Raw genomic sequence first — 20,968 nt, forward strand, 5'->3', positions numbered from 1 at the left:
GAAGAGAGTAAGTCTCAAGTGTCATTCCTCAAGCATTTTGCGTAGACTTTAATGAAAACACTTGTATTCTTTCAGGATGTGGTATGTCTTCAAAAACTCTGATACAGAAACTAGACAAGGTCTAGTTTGGGAAATTAAATGCTACATTTAAAAAACTGCATTCTTTTTCCTTTCTCTCCTTAGAAATGCTGAACAAGCCATATAACCAAGATTTTTTTACAGTGATCAGGATCTGATTCATCCTCATTTTCTGGACATTAACCCCTGGAACTGTTATATCCCAAGGTGCTACATAGTACTTTACTAAAATCTCAGGTTCCAAACTCCTCAGACTGAACCATGGTGTTAAGAAAAAGGCACTTTTTATTCTTTATCCTGCCCTCTGTGCAGAGGAATAGCACTGCCTTTCCCCCCTGCAGCACCCCTCAAGGGTAGTCAGTGCTCGTGAGTCATTCCTGATGCACTCATGATTAACATTGCTGCAAAGCACATGAGAAAGGATCAGTCCACAGAGTGTGGGTGGAAAATCTTTCAGTAAATAAGGCCAGGGTTGATGTGGTGAACATGAAGGAACAGACAAAGTACTCCACAACTGATCAGAACACATGGCATAAGACAGAAACCCCATGACAAGTTTGAGGTGATGTAAATCAAAGATTGCCCCATAAAGCAGACATAAGAGGAGGAATTAAAGTGCATAGACAATCTCAATTCTGGCATCTAGAAGTTTTGTGAAAGCCTGACTACAATTTAGCAATTAATTTAATTTTTTTTTTAAAGTACATGGAATCCTCTCAAAGTTTAATCCAGGAGCTTATTTATAGGAAAATCTTACCTGAGCCATGGTATAGTCAAGGAAGCATGGCTGGGCAGCTACTAGAGCACATAATAACAAGTTAGAGTTAAAACCCTTGCTTGGACACAGGTTTCTGTGCAACGTGAATTATCTAATCCATTTCCTATGCTATGAACTAGGAATAAGGCTATTTACTAAATATTTTGACAACAATTAATTGTTATTTCCTAGCACATGGGACCTGTCAAGGAAGTGTTCCTCTAGGAAAAAAAAAGGTAAGTAAATATTAATAATCACATCACTAACAACACTACAATTTTTTCTGCACTTCACGTTCTCCTATCTTCCTAATGCTTCATGTAAATTCTGTGACTTTAAAAATATAACACAGTACATTAAATATGAAGCTGAAATAAGAGCCTCAAGGAAGAAAACATCCTCTGTCTAGAATTTAAATTAATACACAGATAGCACTTACTATGCTACCAAAATAATAGAAATTATCAAGAGTTTGTACATGCCCTAACCTTAGCATTGGCTGCTCAATTGAAAATTGGTCCCTTATATGAAACTCCTAGTGGGAAAAGTTTATGTGTCCAAAATCTGAGCTTGGTTTTTCTAGCGATTTAGTGATTGTGTTCAAGGCACACTGGTGAGAGCAGGCTTCAGAGCTGCCCAGAGATTTAGTGTACAACAGGAAAGAACCAGTGACTCCTACTTGATCCATATATGCCTCCTGCTGGCTAAACCATCTGACTTCTCATTTGGGTTGACAAACCAAATTCAGTTGAATTATACGTTGGTTATTCACCTGAAAAAAAAAAAAAAGGAAAAAAAGGGCTTTTTTTTCCCTTCACAAGCCCTTTTTTTTCCTTTGAAGTAGTATATGGCTCCTCTAACTTTCAGGGAAAAGTTCATTTTAAATGGAAATGTGACATTTGCTTTCAGATTGGAAAGATAATTAATTCTAATGGAATTTGACTGGAGATTTTGTACTGGTTTTGTATTTTACTGAGAAAATATTACTTCAATTTGGTTTGACCCACAAATGGTGCCTTTTTTTTTTCTTGCAGATGTTATCTTTGAACTGAAAGATCAGTGATTCTGAGCTCCAGCTTTGCCAATATTTCATCTCTTTTCCAGTCTGTCTCTAGCCCAGGTTTGTCATGAGCTAATGACATTAAATTGTCATAGTATTTTGCTAGCCTTGTGCAATTTTGCCTCTAACATTTGATCAAATCCCTATTTCAAGTCTGATGCAAACACAGCATTCCTTAATCCAATCCATTCCTATTTTACTTTCCTAAAATAAATTTTAAAAACAAATCTTATTATTTAGCAGAGTTTGCTTCTCTGGAAAACTACTTCTATTACCCATCATGATACAACAGAATTTTTGTTATAATGGAAAGAAAATTTGCTGTTGTGGTTGTTAAAATACTCAGAAACAAAGGGAGTTCTTCTGTCTCTAAATGGACCAGAGATGCCAAAGAAGGGCCCTGGCCACAGCAGAAGAAAGCCCACTTCTGCCTACTCTGCAGTACTCCTCATTGAAAGCTGGCCCTGCAGTGTCCCCACAGCTGGTGACAAGTTCACATCTTTGCCTAGCCCAGAGACCCTGACACATCTGGATTTGTGGCTTGACAGGCTGGCATTTCAGCCAACATTTTCTGATTTCTGCACTCCAGACACATATTGTTTGCAATGCAAGTTATTGGTGATTACATTAATGGACATGAAAACCTCCTCCAAAAAGGAGCTTTCCCCCATAAGACAGTTTTCCTTTCCAAACCACAAAGCACTGTAAAACAAAGTCCCTTTTCTGGGTCCCATAGGCACCTGTAGGTCTCCTTTTAATTCTTTGTACAGACTGACCAACAAGCTGATTGAATAACTGAGAAATACCACCAGGCACAGAGAGGAAAAGACTTAACTATTTCCCTCTGATTGAGCTACAAGGTTTGACATGTAACACTTTCTTGCTTTGGAACTTCTTTCAGCACCTGATAGCAGCCCAGTGTACTCATTTCCCCACCATCTGTATGCTTAGTGGAACTGTACTATACATGTTAATAGCAGATAAGTGTGCCTAGACCAATACACACAGATCCACACACCAGAGATGGTCATTGCTTAAGACAAAGAGCCTGAGGACCACAAATATGATGGTCACTATCATATTCACAGAAAGCACCTCCATTTTCTTGGCCTTAACATCTTGAACTTACACATGAAAAAACACACATCAGCCACCCCCTTACAGAGAACTCAGATTAAAATTACTGCAGGCAAGTCCCTTACCACAGGTATTAGTGAGGAGCAGACAAGCAGGAATCAGAAACCCAGGGAGGAATATGTGACTAATGATGAGCAAGAGAAACTGCCAAGCACAGCCTGAACGCTTTGCTGTTGCATTAAATTGTCTTATTTGGGAACTACTAAATAAGAGCTAACAAGCTCAGATTGCTTCATACAGGATTGCAAGTGGGCAGGGCCTAATTTATTAGTAGTCATCCTGGGGGAGGGACGGTCCATTCTACAGAGAGGAAGCCACCTGTTTTCATAGATTAGTGAGGGCTTAGCAAGGCAGGAAACTTAAGCAATCAAAAGCAGGAATGAAATTATTCCTTTAAAGCTCTTGTTAAGCTGTGAAATATAACTTCCTGCTAAAAAGGAAATCATCGTTGCAGGATGTGATAGTAAAAAATTTATTTTTCAGTTTAAGACAAGACCAGATTTCTGAGATTTTTCTTTTCCTTCTCATAAGAAATACAGTCATGCACCCTTCTTCAGACAGCAAGACTTGCTCTTTCTAAACAACATTGTAAATTCTGTTATAAATCGTTCTCAGCAGGCAGCTGAAGGAATCCAAGGGGGAAAAGTGACAATTGCAGACTTTAAGGGGATATTTGTTGCTATTTTGTATTTAGTTGGGTTTTTTTTCTTTCTTAGCTTGACAAAATATGTTTAGTTTGCCAAATTGAGCTACATCAGACTGAGAAAAGGAAATGAAAGACTATAATTGGCTTCACAGCACAGCATGAATTCCCTACAAGATGGACCTGCTCTAGGATAGAGTCTGGGCTAAACACTTGAGTAGGCTGTTGTTTTACAGACACCCATGTTTGGAGGATTAAACACTTTGGTGTAAACCTGACAGCACAACTTGTATCTTTTGGCACCTAAGGCACACCTGAAATCTTGTTGTTACTCAGATCATGCCTATTATTTCACTTGTTACAAAACACACAGTCATCATTCATTTGTGCTTAATCCCTCAAACACCTGCTGCTCTATTCACTGTGGAGGAGTTATTGATTAGCCCTGCTCCAGCCTCTCCACACTTCAACAGATGTGACAATGATTGCCAGGGCTCCTGTTTTTCCTGCTGCGACATCTTAAAAGTCACTCTCAGGGTCTGTCATTTGACATCATAAAAATGATCTTGTGAGGTTCCTGTCTGTATTTAATGACTCTTTGCAAAACAGCCTCAGTTTATGTGCTGTTTTGGTTCTTTTTCAATCACAATGTTCCCAGCTCGTGCCCTGGAATGCACTGGGTATTTTTTTCCTGCAAACCCTTGTAGGAAGAAGAGATGTGCAGGCCCAACCTCTGTCATTTGTAGAATTTTTGGTATCTCTTTTTCTGCCCAGATATTCATGCAAGGGGAAAGCAAGCTCTTCATATGCACAAACAAGATTCACATGGACCACATGCTTTGGAATGTAATACAATCTTAATTTACAGCTTTATTCTTCCCAGCCAGATAATTGTGCTTAGAGGGTAATAGTGGCAGAGGTCCATTTAGCTAATTGCTTCAAGCCAAACCAATGGTGTCTCCATCCATCCTGTTTAAATTGGGTTTGGTAATGACATTTACATTGCTCTGCTTCAGAAATGGCACTGTCAAAAGAGTTCTCCATCAAAAAAAACACCAGCATCTTGTGCCAGAATGAAAGGAACAGATGACCCAGAGGCAGCCTCCTACACTGGGGAAAGTCTCCAGGGTGCCCTGTGGAAATGATCTAAAGCTTTGCTAGAAAGCAGTGACAAGTGCCAGGCCAAAAAATGTGCTGTGAAATCTCTGTGAGATACTCCTTCCTGAACTATTCACTTTTACTATGTTGCTTTACTATTATATACTAATTTATTGTTTTTAAAGCAACTTTAATTGGTTTTCTACCATGTAACAATTTGTTTCAAAAACAGTTGGTATTATGCAAAACAGCAGACTGTACTGAGAAAATCATTTTTCAGCAAGAATCTTACTGCAACCCTCAGCATCCTGAATACAGATTTTGGAGAAAAAAAAAAGATATTTCACAATTTGTCACATGTCCAGTCTTTGGTTTTTGCTGGCTTGTTGGAGTTTCTTCTTCTTTCCTTTGTCTTTCTCAATCACCTCTTGGAAAAGTGACTTGGGTCAGTTTGCTCGACAGGTCAGTTTGCTGGAGGACTCCAGAAACTTAAGTATCATCTCTATATCCCAGGCAATAGGTCACAAAGTCAGAGAAAACATCTGTAGCTTGATAAAGTCTGGACCTGGAAACTAAGTGAACAGGCAGAATGTGCATAAGCTTGAAAATGCAAATAACCATTTTTTCATGAAAAATAAGAGTGATACGGGGTGGCTAAAGTAGGTCCAATTAAGACACTCATAAGGAAAGAGAGAGAGAATTTTGGAGATGGAGGTGGCCTTTGGAGAAATATGTATTGACTTGCACAGTTAATACACAAGTAGCAAGAATCAGTATGGACTGAGTAGAACAAACAGCATATAAAAGGTAGCACAAATACAAGGGTGATTGTTTTGCTCAATCCAGAGAAGGTTTGTTGGGTTGTTGGTTTTTTTTCTCAAAGTCAAACAAAGGCTCAGCCATGAGGGATCTCTATACACACTATGCAGAACTATGAACCATGATTACTGGAAATTTTTATCACCCCAATATGCTGACAAAAGGAACCATAGCTCAAGAGTTTGCACCCTCTGAGTGGACCGGCCTGTGTTGTAATTTCCCAAGCTAAAGGAAAAACAAGACAGTGAGGGAATCTGAGGCCCAACATAGAAAATAGTCAACACAGACATTAAAAAAGCCGCAAGAAGACAAAAGAATTCACAGTAAAAGACAACTCCAACCTGTCTGTGCTTCCCAACATCAAAAAGCTTCACCTCATTTCTCCATCCATAACTTCTTCTTCCAGTCATTCTAGCAAATAGTTTCTATGTAAAGAAACTAGGAAAGAGAGCCAGAGCCTCCTCAACGTTCTGATTCATGCTTCCCTATTGACTGGTCACTAAATGAAGAAATGGCTAAGTATGAACAGAAGTATGGCTGGAAATCTGTGTCTCTCTTTTGAAACCAGTCCAGCACCATGGCTTCCCAAATTAGACACCCAGGAAATACGGGAATCTGGATCATCAACCAAAGAGGAAAGGCAGAAGGAAGGGGCAAACACAAGCTCAAATTTCCAGCAAAAGTGATATTACCAGCATGCACTGTTTTCTAGAGATACACAAAAGAGGAGATTTATTACAGTTCCTCTCCCATTGTTGGATGATAAGACAACAGAAAGAGAAGGAAAAAAAAAAAAACAACAAGGAAAATGTTTTCATCTGGATGGTCTTTGTTGCAATTTTTTTAATCTTTCAAAACATTACATCATAAAATAAAGACAATAGCAGCAAAACTTATCAAGTTGGTACAAGCACATTCTGCTCTGCACTCTGGTAATGACATTTCTGAAATTTTCATTTTTCTGAGATTGCCTTCCTAAAGCACCATTGAATCTTACAGAAAGAGTGAAAGAGGGACAGAGACAAGAAAGTAGATAAAATACCCTTGCAAGTGGTTTTACTGATTGTTTATAATACAATTTGAAGTTGATCAGGAAAAAATTTTAGAACAGCATCCCAAAAAAATGTTTCCCCAAATTTTAAGAAACTTCTTTTTTAAAATACAAAGCTGAAAATGACTAATAGTGGTTTCTCAGTACTGTCCAAGATCTAGATCAAGTTCTATTAGAACTTGGAAAAGAATCACTCTAAAACTACATTGATAAGCTGCCCTGAATAAATTTAAATTGTTGGGAAGATATGATCTAGACACAAAATCTGCTTTTTTTCTAATTAAACTTACTATATGAATCCAGGATCTGAGAAACTGCTAAATGGTTTGAAAGGTGGTTTGAAAAATAGTACCAGACTGAAAACTGGTATGTTCAGCTTACATCTCACAGCACGCACCATAAGCTTTCCTCTTGAGAGCATCCAGCTCTCACTTTGGGGATAGAATGTATTTGGGAGACAAAAGTATTCTCACATGCCAAGTATCACCTGCCTTTGCTTTGCTCTGAAGATCAGCGAGGGAAAGCAGATCCTCTTTGCCTCAAAAGGATAAATGCTGTAGAAATGTCCACTTTCCCCCAAAGCAGCAGCCCTGTCATTTCCTGCTGATAAGACCTAGCTCAGATATGACCTGCAACCAGAGAGGAGGGAGCACAAGAGGTTTTCATCCACCTGCATGGAGCGAGGAGGCATCACCTGTAAACCTGTGTGCAAGAGCCAGTTATGTGAGCCATGAGAGGGGTACCAGCACGGGGCCATTCTTCAGCTGGTTCCTAAGAACTCACCAGTGGGGTGAATAAGGCTTGCCTTTAGGGTGACCTTCCCATCCCAGCATGATCCAGCTCACAGATTATGCACTGGCTACACCAGGACAACTCCAAATTAGCTTTTGCAACTGCTTCCTCCATGATTTCAACAGCACAAGTCAACAGAGACTAACAATGTTATGAACTGCAGTGGCAGAAGGAAAAAACACAGTCCAGTTTAACAATGGTATTAAGGACAGTAACTGTTACTGATAGTAAAGAGATGGGGACCTTGGGAAAATTTCAGCAACCCAAAGGAATTTTCAGATCTACTATTTTGGTGATACATTTTGGCCAACCAGTTTCATACATTAATCTACAAGCCTTTTTTTGAGTTCCACAGATTTGTGTCGATTTGCCTTGTGTTTTCATTGATATTTAAATGCCTAGGGAACTGCTTCTGAAGCTCAGCTTATTTGTGTTTAGTATTGATATAATGCCATTCCAGTAAGTATAAATTTCACAGTAGAGATTAATTATAACATCAGGCCTTTGCTATAAAAAGCTTAAAAATAACAAGGTAGCTTCTTTTTACTGCAGAGATGTACAGGGTCAGATTTTGGCCTAGATTAGACAAAACATAGCTCAGAACAAGTAAATGTACAGGAAAGACTGAAACAGCCACCTTTCAAATTCATATCTGTTCAGTAGAAGACTTCCTGCTCTAGGTTAGTACACAACATAACATGATGCTTGGTCTTTACCTGTAATTTATTTCTAGTGGACGATGGGATAAGTGAGAGTAGCAGACATCATGCAACCTGACAACACAAATAAACCCCTGAGAAAACCAAAGCTGGCAAATAAACAGCCCATGTACAGCATAAATACAAATACTTCAATGAAGGGCTTTTAAGGACAAGGTTTTGATAACCTGAACTCAGACATAATTTCATTTATTATGGGTTAGAGACTTTTGCAGAATGTCTCTGGCATAGTCCTTTAATGGCTTTGGAGGAAGCAGACTGGTACTAGCAACATCCTAAAGCCAGGCAGCAGAGGCCTGAGTGATTTATAATTTCATGGCCACAATCCAAATCAGGTTCCATGAATATAAATCACTGGTGAGGGGGGGATTATTGTATTTTATTTACTATTATTTCTAGGATTTATTAGAAATAATGTTCCCTATTAAGTGGTAATGAAATTACGAATCTTTTGAAAACTAGTAGCTGCACAAGTTCAGCAATGCTTATGATGGTTAATGGTTCAGAAGGATCCCCAAAGTGGCGTAGCAGAATTCTCCTGCACAAAGAGGTGGAAAGTGGGACTGTAGAGCTGAAAGCTACAGGGATGCAGCAGCTGAGTCATCCTCTGTGTGTGAGGGCTGCAGCTACAGAAAATCCATGTTTCCTTGTTCTTTCAGGTCCCAATTCCCATGTTAAGTCATGTTATGCTCAGGGCAGGATCAGAGAGTTAAAGTCAGTAACTCACCCTTCAGTAACCCAGCCTTATTTTCAGGCTGCTGGGAAATAAGCTAATAAACTAATTTAGAGAAAGAAGTTTTGGATGTGGTTCAGACTACTTTTGCTAAAAAATTTCTATAATGGTGGAATAGCCTCACTAGAAATAACATTACAAGTTTTTTAATAGGTGTTACTAAATGCCAGAAGATGAGAATTTTAGCCATAAAAACACTTGATGTGTGAACTGAGATTCTCTCTCAAGTTGTTGCAGACAATTAAAACCAAGGGATGCCCTTTAAAAGGGTAAAAGCAATTTAGCCTCATCTTAGGTGTCCAGATGTTTCTGTCTGGCCCCCTATGAAATACACCATTTGCACTTCCCACATTATAATAAAAATTATGTATATTGAGGTATTTAATAGACAACCATCTAGCAGAAAATATTTACTCCTGTCATAGCCTGGTAACTTTCTCAGCAAGTTTCACAGACATAGAAATGGAGAGGAATGAAAGAGAGCATTTTGTTTTCCTATAAAAGGTCATCAAATGCTCTGCTCAGTATCTCACTGAGTTTATTGAGCATCACCTTTTGTCCCTGAACTATCATATCCCAAACCAGGGGATGCTGAAGAAACAGCTGATAAAATGTCAGCCAGGGGCTCCTGCATGGCATGGCCAATCAGAAATTAGAATGATATACACACACCATCACATAGAATATGGACAGGGGACAGATTGACAACTCAGAAAGTTAAGATTAAAACTATACCAAGATGTCATTGTCTTTGTCTTGCATCAGAGCTAACAGTTCTGAGTTTGCCCAACAAATTTTGCCTCCTCACTTTTCCATGTCGATTTGTTTTCTGTGATTTTTCTGTTGTCCAATTCCCTGTTCACACAGATAATTCCTACAAGGCAGACTTTACTTTCCCTGACCTTAATCAGAAGAAATGCCCTGGCAATGGCTAAACTTTATATTTCATATATGGAAAGTGCATCTCCCATATCCTTACAGATGTCTGTGTGACTGTGCAGAACTCTTCTATTGCAGGCAAGCATTTCTTGTGAGAACTCATCTGAAGAACAGATAACACTGCATGCATGATATTGATCTTGGCATTTGGTAACCAAGGAGAATTATTTGCAAAACTGAATGGATTGCGTGCTTTCAGAGTCAGATGAGATGTTTTTAGTGTCAGATCCTTCACAGATGCAAAGCACAGGATGATGTAACAAGGAATTACTGCAATTCTCAGACCCTAATTGTACATCTTAGCACTTCTGAACCTTTTCTGAAATTCAAACACAAATCTAAACTGTAGCTTTCACTCCTAACCTCCTACCAATAAAACACCAGATCTGAACAGCCTTGCTATGTCCAGATACGCTTCATCCATCCTGACACTACAGAATTAGTGATGCTCATGGATAAGACTACAGAACATTTGCTTATATGTGGAACTCAAGGCCTGCCCAAAACCAGCAGTAACAGGTGGATTAAAGAGCTCCAGAGCTTGAGGAGACCTGCACCTTGCTGGTGTCTGCCTGGGGCCTGAGGAGCATGGGATCCTGGGATGGTCACCAGCCACTGTGTGCGTGAAACCAAGCACAGGGCTGTCTGGCACGAAGGTCTCCAGAAGCCATGGCAGCTCTTGAGTTAAGTGGAACTTCTCCAGGGTCTGAGCTTACTGTCCTGTCTCTGGTAAGGTGAAGCCAGAGCGCAGCCCTGCACCTTCAGAGATTCACTGGTGAAGTAAGCAGAATTCAATTTCTCTTGGATCATATTGAGTTAGAGCAATCCCAAATGACTTGAAGTTTTTCAAACATTGCTTTTTCTTCCTTGATTTTCAGACAGATAACAAAATTAGAAATATGATAAGATATTTCAAGAGAAGTAACCAGCAGACACAACAAACTAAAAACTTCTTTCCTCCTCTGCACTAGTGGAATTTGGCTCCCTCCTGCAATTTCAGCAGAGTTATTAGATATGCAAATATGTATACTCAAAATCTGCATACACAGTGCCATGCTTCTGTTCATAGCCATGGCAATCTTGAATTCTGGTGGCCAGTTTGATGTTGAGTTGTCTTATTGTGCATAAAATCTCAGAAAGTATCAGAGAATCATACATGCAGTTTTGTGTGTGTAGACATCAGCATGCAATTCCAAAAGTCTGTGTCTGCATGACCTGTGGATGTCTGCATGTTTGACTAGCTTGCATGAGTCTCTGCAATCAATATCCATGCTTACCTTACCTATAAGCCTACAGTTTGAATTGCAAGAATATTTAGGATTTTGTGAAAGCTCAGGGAAAACATTGCTGGTACAATCATGTGTATCTCATTTCCAGCATGCATAATCTTCTATCTGCAATCGCCCTCCCAGTAGCCCACAGGTTGACACTATAAAAATTTAGTATGTTTGCAATTCCCATTAATTATTTTGCAGCATTTTCTTTGAAAACACAATTCTATTTTTCATATTCATATGCCCAGACAGCACAAAGGATTTTTAAAAATGCCCACAGTTTAGTTACATTTCACTTTAGTCTAGAAATGCAGAGAGATCATCTTTAGTTCTTATCTATAAAAGGGATAGCAAGTTTCCAACAAAGATTGTACTTGAAAGAAAATGAACCAAATAATTCAAAATACTTGTTTAAAAAGTTAAAAAATATGACAGCATTAATGGCACTTAAAGCTATAAGCACTTAAAAGATTACCACAATATTTTTTTCCTAAATTTCTTTTTTGTTTTTTCTTTTTTTCTTTTTTCTTTTTTTTTCTGAGACTATGACAGCAGCTTATGTCTAAACCAAACCCAGCAAAAGGGAACAGAGAGCCCTGAGATTCTATGGTAGCTCTGGCCCTCATTTGAATCGCATATATGTTTTTATGTCTATTTTTAAAAATTCAGATTTAGCTAGAGAACAGCAGTTTGCTGACATGCAAAAGCTACAGCTTCCCTTCTGTCCTTATAGTCTTACAGCATTAAAATAGAAGGGGTTTTTTCAGTGGTGGAAGGTGTGAATGATAAATTCTTAAAAAAAAAAAAAAAACTTGGCCCACTGTTTTATACTTTTAGCCAAATATCATTAAATTGATGTTTCTCTTCTTTTAAAGAACATAACATGAAATGCTGTATTTTCTTCATATGCACTTTCTTGCTGTGACTTTACATTGAATTTTCCTACATGAGAAAAAAAAATCCATTTGTTTATTTTCTTTTTTATGTTTTTTTTCATTGCTTAAGATAAATACCCACAGAGGTTTTTTTTGTTTTGTTTTTTCTTTTTCTTTTTTTCTTTTTTTTTTTTTTACTGAAAAGAGCAATCCAACCCTTACTTATGTCTATGTTGATTTTCCAACCAGCACTCAGCTGCTAGCTGTGTCCATGAACATTCTTTTGGCATTTAGAAAGGTAATGCATCTGACTCCAGTATAGGAAAAAAAAAAAAAATCTAGCTTGGATCACGTGCCAAAACGTAAACTAAGCCTTACTGAAAGTGTCTAGTTCACTCCAATCATTTCTCCTTTTTTTAATCACCAGGGAAAGGCTTTATGGATGCATATTCCATTACAAAGATACACTGTTTTTCATCCCTTTCACAGGCCCTTCTTGCATAGCTGTCCTTTGTCTAATATCACACCATGGTAGGAGCCCTCTGGTGATACTGCCATGGTCCAAGCCCTTCTTTGTGTCTTGCCCTGGTAATCTTATACAGGCTGAAATTTCCATGTGCGTAGCTTTCTGTTGCCATTCTGCAGTGCTGTGTTCCTGATTTGTTTTGGCAGAGCAAGCTTGAGTCTTTATGGCACAGTGAAATATTCTTGGATGCTATATAATTCAGACTGAATAAGGAGTCTGTATAAGGCACGTGTCTCAATATATACGTATATAAAAACACCAACATTGTTAATTCAAGTCAAACATCTTTTAACATTTAACTTCTGTCTTAAAGTAACACTTTGTTTTTCTGCTTCATTTCTTTGGCTTCATTGGGAATCACTCCATTTTCCAGGTCTGAGTGCTGCTGGATAGAGTTGGTCAGAACTGCAGTGCTAGAAGTATTCTTGGAATTACACATCTTCTCTGTCTCCTCTTCCTTTTTTTCTTCATCCAGTATTCTATCAGAATAGTTTCTGAAGGTCTCATAAATTTTATGCATATCCTCAGGCATGGTCTTTTTGACATCTTTGTTTTTCCTTTTGGTCATCTTAGCGGACGATCCAAATTTGTTGATGATGTTGTCCTCAGATGCCCCCTGCCCGTGCTTGTTGAGCTTATCTGACCCTTTCAGGCGCAGGTTGTTGGGCCTGTTGTTGATGCTTTCCTGAGAGGAGGCCTTGAAGCGTCCTGTCTCCAAGGTAGCAAAGACAGAGCGTTTCTCTGGAGAGAGCATGTCCAAGGAGTGGGCCCGCTGCTCCAGGCCCAGGCGCCGGCGCTCCATGCTCCGGATGGTGGCTGCCCGCTGCAGCTTGTCATGGATCTCCACGCTGAGTCGCCGCCGCGTCTCCCTGAACTCGGCCGTCACGTTTGCTTTCCACTCTGCTGCATGGGCTTTTATTTCTCCAACCTTCACAACATGAGGAAAGAGAAATTAATTAAAAAAAAAAAAAAAGAAAAATCTTTCCTGTAGAACAGTAACAGTAACACAAGCACTTTCTTCTCTGGCATGAAACTTGGAAGAGGTCCCATCTCCACTGCATCCATCTGGTCCCAAACTTCAGTAGTAAAGGGCTTACACTGGGCAAACTCTAAACAAACCAACTGATGGCTTATGTGACATAGAACTCATCTGCCTGTGTGACTTTGCCACCCCATACATTTTATAGCTGTGTTACATCATGGGACATGTTCATACTAATCCATCCTTGATTAAGAATGAAATTCCTGACTCATAATGTCAGCAGTAGATGGTCAAGAGTGGGCAAAGTTAATCACACACAGTTAAACCAATACACTTCAGAACAACACAACAACCAGTGCAGCAGTACAGGAATGTGTTTTCCTGTATTGCTCATGGATGCAGACGTTTAGTCCCACTGAAGGTTCTGTTTAGAGCCACGGGGTCACAGAGCAGTTAATGTTTAATACCCATTAGCTAATTTCAAGTGGCCCTCTGACTCCCCCAGTCTAGGGTTCATTTTCAGGGACAAATGTAGCCGTCTTTAATGGAGATTTCCATTGCACATCTGTCCAAATACCACACCGTCAAACCATCTGGAGGAGTTTTCAACATACATTCTGTATGGGCAGTATGACTATGTCCTTGAATGTCCTACTGTCTTTCTCTGTTTTACTCCTTTGCACTGGAGGCTGGAATAATGGCTAATAATAAAGCACCAAGCAATGTCGGTACTCAATAAATATACTTTCCAAAATGAGAAAAATCAAGTTAAATGACCAAGCAATATTTCAGTTAAAACAAGCCTTTCTCAAAGTTCAGCTAAAGAACAGATTTAGGAGTACAGTGTCTGCAGGAGCCCACCACGGTCAATGAGTTGTTTGTGCTGCTGCAGCCTGAACTCAAGTTTTTGCATCCAATAGCCCACAAGGAGTCATCTTTTTTTCTGCAGGCCAGATGTGCAGGTGTCCATTTAGCACTGTGGCAGAAGGCATCTGTGTGGGAGACCAGATTCCTCCCTGTGGGTGCCTGATGATCAACATAACAGCTGTGCTCTCTGCAGTCCCCTGTATTAATGGAGATGCATGGGGGATGCACCAGGCCTTGGGTGGTGCAGATGCCTACAAAAATTAGAAACAGCACTGTCCCCCTGCCAAATTTTGCTATTTGGTTAACCCTGCCAGGTAAAATTTCCTAGAAATGCAGGGTTGCCTTAAAATTTGAAATTAAATTACTAACATCCTCCACCACAGGCTTCAGCTCTAGAGGCATGGCAATTGCCTTTTTGGTTTCCACACTTATTTGAGTGTGGAAAATATCCACACTCAAATAAGTGTGGAAAATAGAAAGAGAAAAATAGAAAAATAGGAACTAGAGCAGCATCTTCTTTGAATCAGGGAGGGCATGTTCTGAGTGAATTTAATCATGCTCTCCTTGATGCTGACTACTCAGTTTCTTCAACTTTTAAAAACAGAGTACACAGTAAGGGACCAGAATCTAAACTTCTATTCAGAACCACATTCCCTGGCATAGGAAAAGACAGGAAAATCTCCTAATTTTTAAGGTGAGGACACTTAAATTTTTAGTACGATTTCATAACTAGTTTCAGAGTGAAGGCTGGTGTCTCATTCCGTAATTGCAATCCTACTGATGTGTTCTGTGTATTTTTGAGTACTGATAGAGGTGTAACAGCCTTGGTTGCTTCCATGGTTTTTTTCTCTTCCTTTGTGAAGGAGCTAAAGATCAGAGTTAACTGTATACCAAAGGCAGACAGTAAACCACAGGGCATATTTAGCCCAAGTCATGAAGAGCAGCATCCTTATTTAGACAAGCAGGAATCAGGCCCTTAAATCTCTCTTGTAAAATGACAAACTGCTGAGAAATTACTGATCATACCTCTTCTTGTGTCTTCTTGGAGAGGACTCTTAACCAATCTCCAATCATACTCAGAACGGCAGCAAAGTAGGCAAGGCCAACAAGGATCCAGAACCACACTAAGGGTTTATACCACTCCATGTATGTGATGTCAGCATCTCCTCCTGAAATAAGCATATAATTATGCTTACAAATCATGAGGTGCCAAAATCATTACAAAATATCTGCAATTCTGAAAAATGCCTAAAAGTATTTCCTAACTCTTGTCAACAGTACTGTAGTTCTGATAATAAGACAAAAAGCCTGTCAGATGGGAGGAACCCAGTCTGTTTTAATTTAAGTCTTCAAAATTACCTATTGTTCTGGTGCTATGTGATCTGCCAGAGCACTCAATAAATACTTTCCATTATACTGCTCATAGGTTGAAGCAGCTCTGAAATTCTACTTGGATAGTACTTGCAACAGCACAAACATCTGTCCAAGAAAAAAATTTAATATAACTGGTCTTCCTTATTCGAACTGCCTGCAGCCTCACAGTTAAGAAAATTTACAGATCAAGCCCTTTAGAGTTTTGAGACTATTTGGGTTTAGCTACAGGATTGAGAGATATGTGTGCAGAATAAAGAAATGTAGCCTTTTCTTCCAAATCAGGGTATCTGACAGGAAGCCAACCATGCATTAGCCCTGAAAATAAGATTGTACAGTCTTGGGAATCATTCAGAGGGATGCATTCTCTGGACAGTATCTTCATAGGAGATATGGATCAAACCAAGCAACAAATATACTATCTTGTTCTTCATGCAAGTCTCTGGGTGAGCTGGCAAAACAAGAAGTGAGACATTTGGCATACCTAATGGACTATGAAGACTCCCAAATAAGTGCAGTAGGGGCCAGGTTTCTGCCTGCTATAGAGTAAAATGCAGAAATTTTTACAAAAGAAAGCAACCACACTTTTGAGACTCTCAGTCCCATCACAGTGCTATGTGCACTGCAAGAATGAGCCAGTGAGAGGCAAGCACAGCCCTGAGTGGAAGAGAGTCAGCAGGAAAGAGTCTGCAGAGCCCCATGGGCACTGCCATGTCCCTCAATGCAAGTGAACATCCCCTTGGGGATACCTGTGTAAATCCCTGCCCAAAGAGCAAACCTGCCAGGAGACTCAGGCAGAGGTCTGCATATTTCCTCTGTATGACTGCAGAGAGATTTTAGGGTTTTTCCCTGTTAAAATCACCAGACAACGCAGTTCAGCATTTCCCCTTTGGCTTTTTGCAATCTGAGACATTTCTGTGACTCTTTTATTTTATCAAGGCTCAATATGAGTGTAGTTACAATGTTTGAACACCCCATAGAAGGTCAGACATTTGAGACTTGGCAGGGACCCAAACATTGGTTTTGATGTTAATCTCTCCCCATAGACTGCATGAATCACACTCTTTTTTTCCAGTCTTTAAGAGTCTGAAACAATGGGAGGTAGGGACTGCTGTTGCTATGGTACAAGAAGCCTCTTCTGATCATACATGTCCCTGAGGAACTCACTAGGAAACAGATTGTCTGGATCTATCTTGCAGAGTAATCAGGTGACTGAGAAAGCATGAGACCACTTTTTTCAGCCTATCAGACATTGTGTTTTTTCAGGCTCCATGCACAATTTTATTTCCAACTGTAGTACAAAAACCTCCTAGTTTCCCAAGAGCTGGGATTTGTTCTAGGGGAATAAGCCAGCATAGCTCCATTGACACTGTTTTAACCATCAAGGTAGAGTATTTTTATTTGTTGTTGAAGGAACAAAGATACTGAAAGATTAAAGTGACAGAAAATAAAAGGGGCAGAAAATCTCTCTCAAAACCAGCAATAAACCCCAAATCTCCTAGTGATCACCTGCCTTAAACTCTTATAATGAAAACGCCTCTGAAGTTTTCTTATTCAGGGTCTTCCATAAGAGTTTTGAAAAATCATGCTTGTTAGTAGCCACCCAGCTGTGGATTATGTTCTCCTAATCATGTGCATATAGAAAAATTTATTATTCAGAGCTTTTTTATACTATCACATTATTAAACAATACTGAAATATTGTATTATTAAGAAAAATATTGTAAATTATTTTTATTTCATACTGTGATACCTCAAAGAATTCAGTTAATTCCTTTACACATCTAAGTGGTTAAAATGGGCAAAGCTCACACAATCGTTTCTGTAACTGAATGGTTCTAAAACTTTCTTTTTTATATCTGGGTCTTTCTTTGTTCAGTGACTTTTTTTCCTCAATAATTCATGTCTTCTATGCCAGTATGTCATAAAAAAAGGAAGATTAGAGTATTCTCTACGAAAAAGACTTGTCTACTGTCCTTCAACAAAGAAAATTTTGTAGTTTTATTTGATGTTTTTAACTCATTCTGTTTATAGGGACTAAGAAGCACATCCTGACTGTTTGTAACACAGGCAACTTAATACCTTTAATTAGGACCACTGACAGGAATGAGGAGTAGAGGTCATGCACTGATGGGAAAAAATTCACTTATTTTAACCACCATTTTGTTAGCAAAGCAGCTGTGTGAAAAAAATGTCTCTCTTATCTCTCCAGCCAGCTATCTCAATTCCCTCTTTGGAAATTGTATATGGGTAGACATTTATAGTTCCTGCTTGCACTGTATTAATCTTGGAGAGTCTCCCCCAAGTATTGAGATACATACCCCATTAGTCCTTCTCTCCTACAAGAGTTTTCCTTAGCAGGTCAACTGCAATGTCAAAATTTCAGCCAAGGTTAGGAAACAGAATGCAGGTTTTGAAATGCTGCAGCTCCTGTAGTAGCAGCTCACTACTGCATCTGACCAGAGAATTCTACAAAATTATGGCTCAGTTGTCCCTTGTAAAAGCTTCCTCCATTCATCATCTGGGCTGCTTGCTCTTGCAGTCAGCCTCAGACTGAGCACTAATGGACTAATACAAATCTTTAATTCAATGGGAAAGTAATTTTACTTTTGCATAATTCATTGCATGATAAAGGATAATCAGGACTTTCCAGGCTCCCGTTATCTCCGCTGCCAAAGGCTCACAATCTACACATGGCAAGGCACCTGGACCTTAAATCAGCCTGGTGTTGTACTGCACAGTAATCCCAACAGAAACACCTGGCATGATTTCACTGGAACATAACACATGGTGAAGAGCCTCCTCTCTACATCAGAAAGCAAATTCTAAGAGCCAAGGCCCTTGTGCAGAGCATCTTGGCTCAAAGCTGCTCACCTGCTACAAAGTCACCGAAGCCAATAGTGGTCAGAGTGACAACTACAAAGTAAATGGACTCCAAGGCTGTCCATCCCTCGATGTGTTTGAAGATAACTGCAGGAATGGTCACAAAGACAATGCAGCCTGCCAGGATGAATGCGATGGTGGAGATCACCCGGATCTTTGTTTGACTCACTTGTTTATTCTAGAAAAAGGAAATAACAGGAAACAAAAAATGTTTGAGTGGATTTCTGGAGCGGTTTTCTTTGTGAATGACACACTGATTCTGCTGGTGTCACCTGGTATGTCTCTTTCTGCCTTTTTCTGAGCTTGTTGGGAATACAACCCTCTCTCCCTGTTAGTGAGAGTCCTGTCCAGGTAACAGTAAACCCCCATTTCTGGCCCCAGTTTATCATGATTCCCATTTTCTATGCACTAGGAAGTGACTAATCTACCACAAACACCACCTGGAAAAACATTCCTGAGCTTCAGAAAAGCATCAATATGCTCCATATCAGGTTCAATGCCTAAGAAAAAGTGCACATTCACACCTCCATACAAGTATGTGTACACCCACATTGCCTCACCAGCACCAAGCATTCAACAAACAGGACCAAGGTTAAAATGAAAATAAACCCCTTTTCCCTCACTGAAAAGGTGCAATTTTATGTAGAAATAATTCATGCTTTTTGTTTTCTAGACTCAGGTTTTCCAGCTTTCATTCACAAATATGAAGGTCAAATCGCCTTTTCAAAAATAGAAAACTGTATTATTGGTTTACTCCAGAAAAAAAGGATTTATGTCAAATACCAAACAGCCTGAGATAAAATTACCTATGTAAATCCACACTGGAAAGCTCTTGAACAAAGAGTATGTGTTACTGGCTTCTATAAACTGAATTCAATAATTCAAATAATTCAAAAATAAAGTGTAGTTGTAATATTTTACACTCCTAAATCATATAAACTCTCAATTTATTTAATATATACTTAGATTTTGTTTCTATTAATATTGATGCGAGCCTAGATTAACACAATTGACTCTGGCAGATTTATTTCAGATTTTCTCTGCTGTGAATAATCTCAGCACCCAATAAAGTTTCATGAGAAGCCTGTAAATTACTAGAAACATTACTGTGGATTCATTTCAGTGGTAGTGTAAATTCTCTATTTATTCTGAAAAAGCAATGTGGAGGTCACTGTAAGTCATATTTGCAAATTAGTTTTTCAAATCAAGCATCTCCCTTAACCCAGGAATGAGATTTCATTTCAGATTAAGGCACTGCCTAGACAGGAAATAAGATCTCAGAAGTTATCTTTGTAATATACAGAAGGGATATTGCCTGAACTGGTTAATATCTAACCAGCTTGTGAGCAATACTGTGCTACCCTAAAATGGGAGCAATTTTTAGTACGATTTCATAACTAGTAGCATAAATATATTTCATACTTTTAGTTCTGAAACTGTTTAATATGATCCCTATGCTTAATATTTCATTTGGGTGTGTGTTTATTTTCTGTGTCTGGATGAATAGAAATAGTTCAATAAGATTAACAATATAATGCCAAATATAAGACTGGAAGAAAGTGCCAAGTACCAAGAGGAAAAGCAACAAAAAAATATAAAATCTGAATTCATTCCTTATCACCTCTTTTTCCAAAGAGTCATTTTGAGTATTTTGCTAAAATACCAAAGGACAATCTATCTTCTTTAAGAGGTATGGACACACCTTCACAATGGCAGGATTTCAGATTTATTCAATGAGTAGTGAAAGGAACAGATCACATGGGTGTTACATAGTGTCCTACATTGGCACCCCTGCCTTTTTTCATTGCGAATACGGGTTTAACCAAATTGAGGTTTAGTTTCTAGTTTGACCAAGGTGACTTGTTTACTTCTACTAAATGCTTCAGTTTCCTGATATGTAAAAATGAAATGTCAGAAGCCTTGCCTTGTGGAAGTTAGGAGACAAGTGCCTCTTGGACATCCTTGAACAAAAAGTATTTTGGAGCTGCCTGGCATCAAAGTAGTGCATAATAATTCTTCCTCCAGTCCCCACACAGCAAAAATTAAAATGCATTTCAGTATGTGTCAGAATTGTCTCATAAGAGAGGAAGGAATGAAAAGAATGGCCTTCAAAGAGTAACAAATGTTCAGGACATCCCCTTGTCTGGGAGCAATAAACTCAGCCAAAGGTTTTTGGTTTTTTAAGTAAAAATGGTAACAATGTTAATGAAAGGATCTGTAAAAGGCCTGACTCATGGTTATCGTGCACCTTTGTCACTGACACAAAAGCAGAGCAGCTGAGGGTACAAATGAAGGTAGAAAGCAATGGTGAATCAGGCACAGCATTTTTAGAGCTGCTGAAAAGAACACAAAAGCAGGACTCAGA

At 39.0% G+C, this 20,968-nt stretch overlaps 1 protein-coding gene across 1 annotated transcript in view; it reads right to left on the reverse strand.

Moving 5' to 3' along the window:
- Positions 1-6,401: 6,401 nt before the first annotated feature.
- Positions 6,402-20,968, reverse strand: part of KCNK10 (potassium two pore domain channel subfamily K member 10) — a 57,149-nt gene continuing 42,582 nt past the window's right edge. Inside the window, exons 6-8 of the mRNA XM_036384784.1 lie at positions 18,595-18,781; positions 15,377-15,519; positions 6,402-13,429 (exon numbers count right to left, since the gene is read on the reverse strand). Of these exons, the coding sequence (XP_036240677.1) occupies positions 12,809-13,429; positions 15,377-15,519; positions 18,595-18,781 (951 nt within the window). The 3' untranslated portion in view covers positions 6,402-12,808. The remainder of the gene's footprint in view (positions 13,430-15,376; positions 15,520-18,594; positions 18,782-20,968) is intronic.

This window comes from Molothrus ater, chromosome 6 (assembly GCF_012460135.2).
Source record: "Molothrus ater isolate BHLD 08-10-18 breed brown headed cowbird chromosome 6, BPBGC_Mater_1.1, whole genome shotgun sequence".
Taxonomy (NCBI): Eukaryota; Metazoa; Chordata; class Aves; order Passeriformes; family Icteridae; genus Molothrus; species Molothrus ater.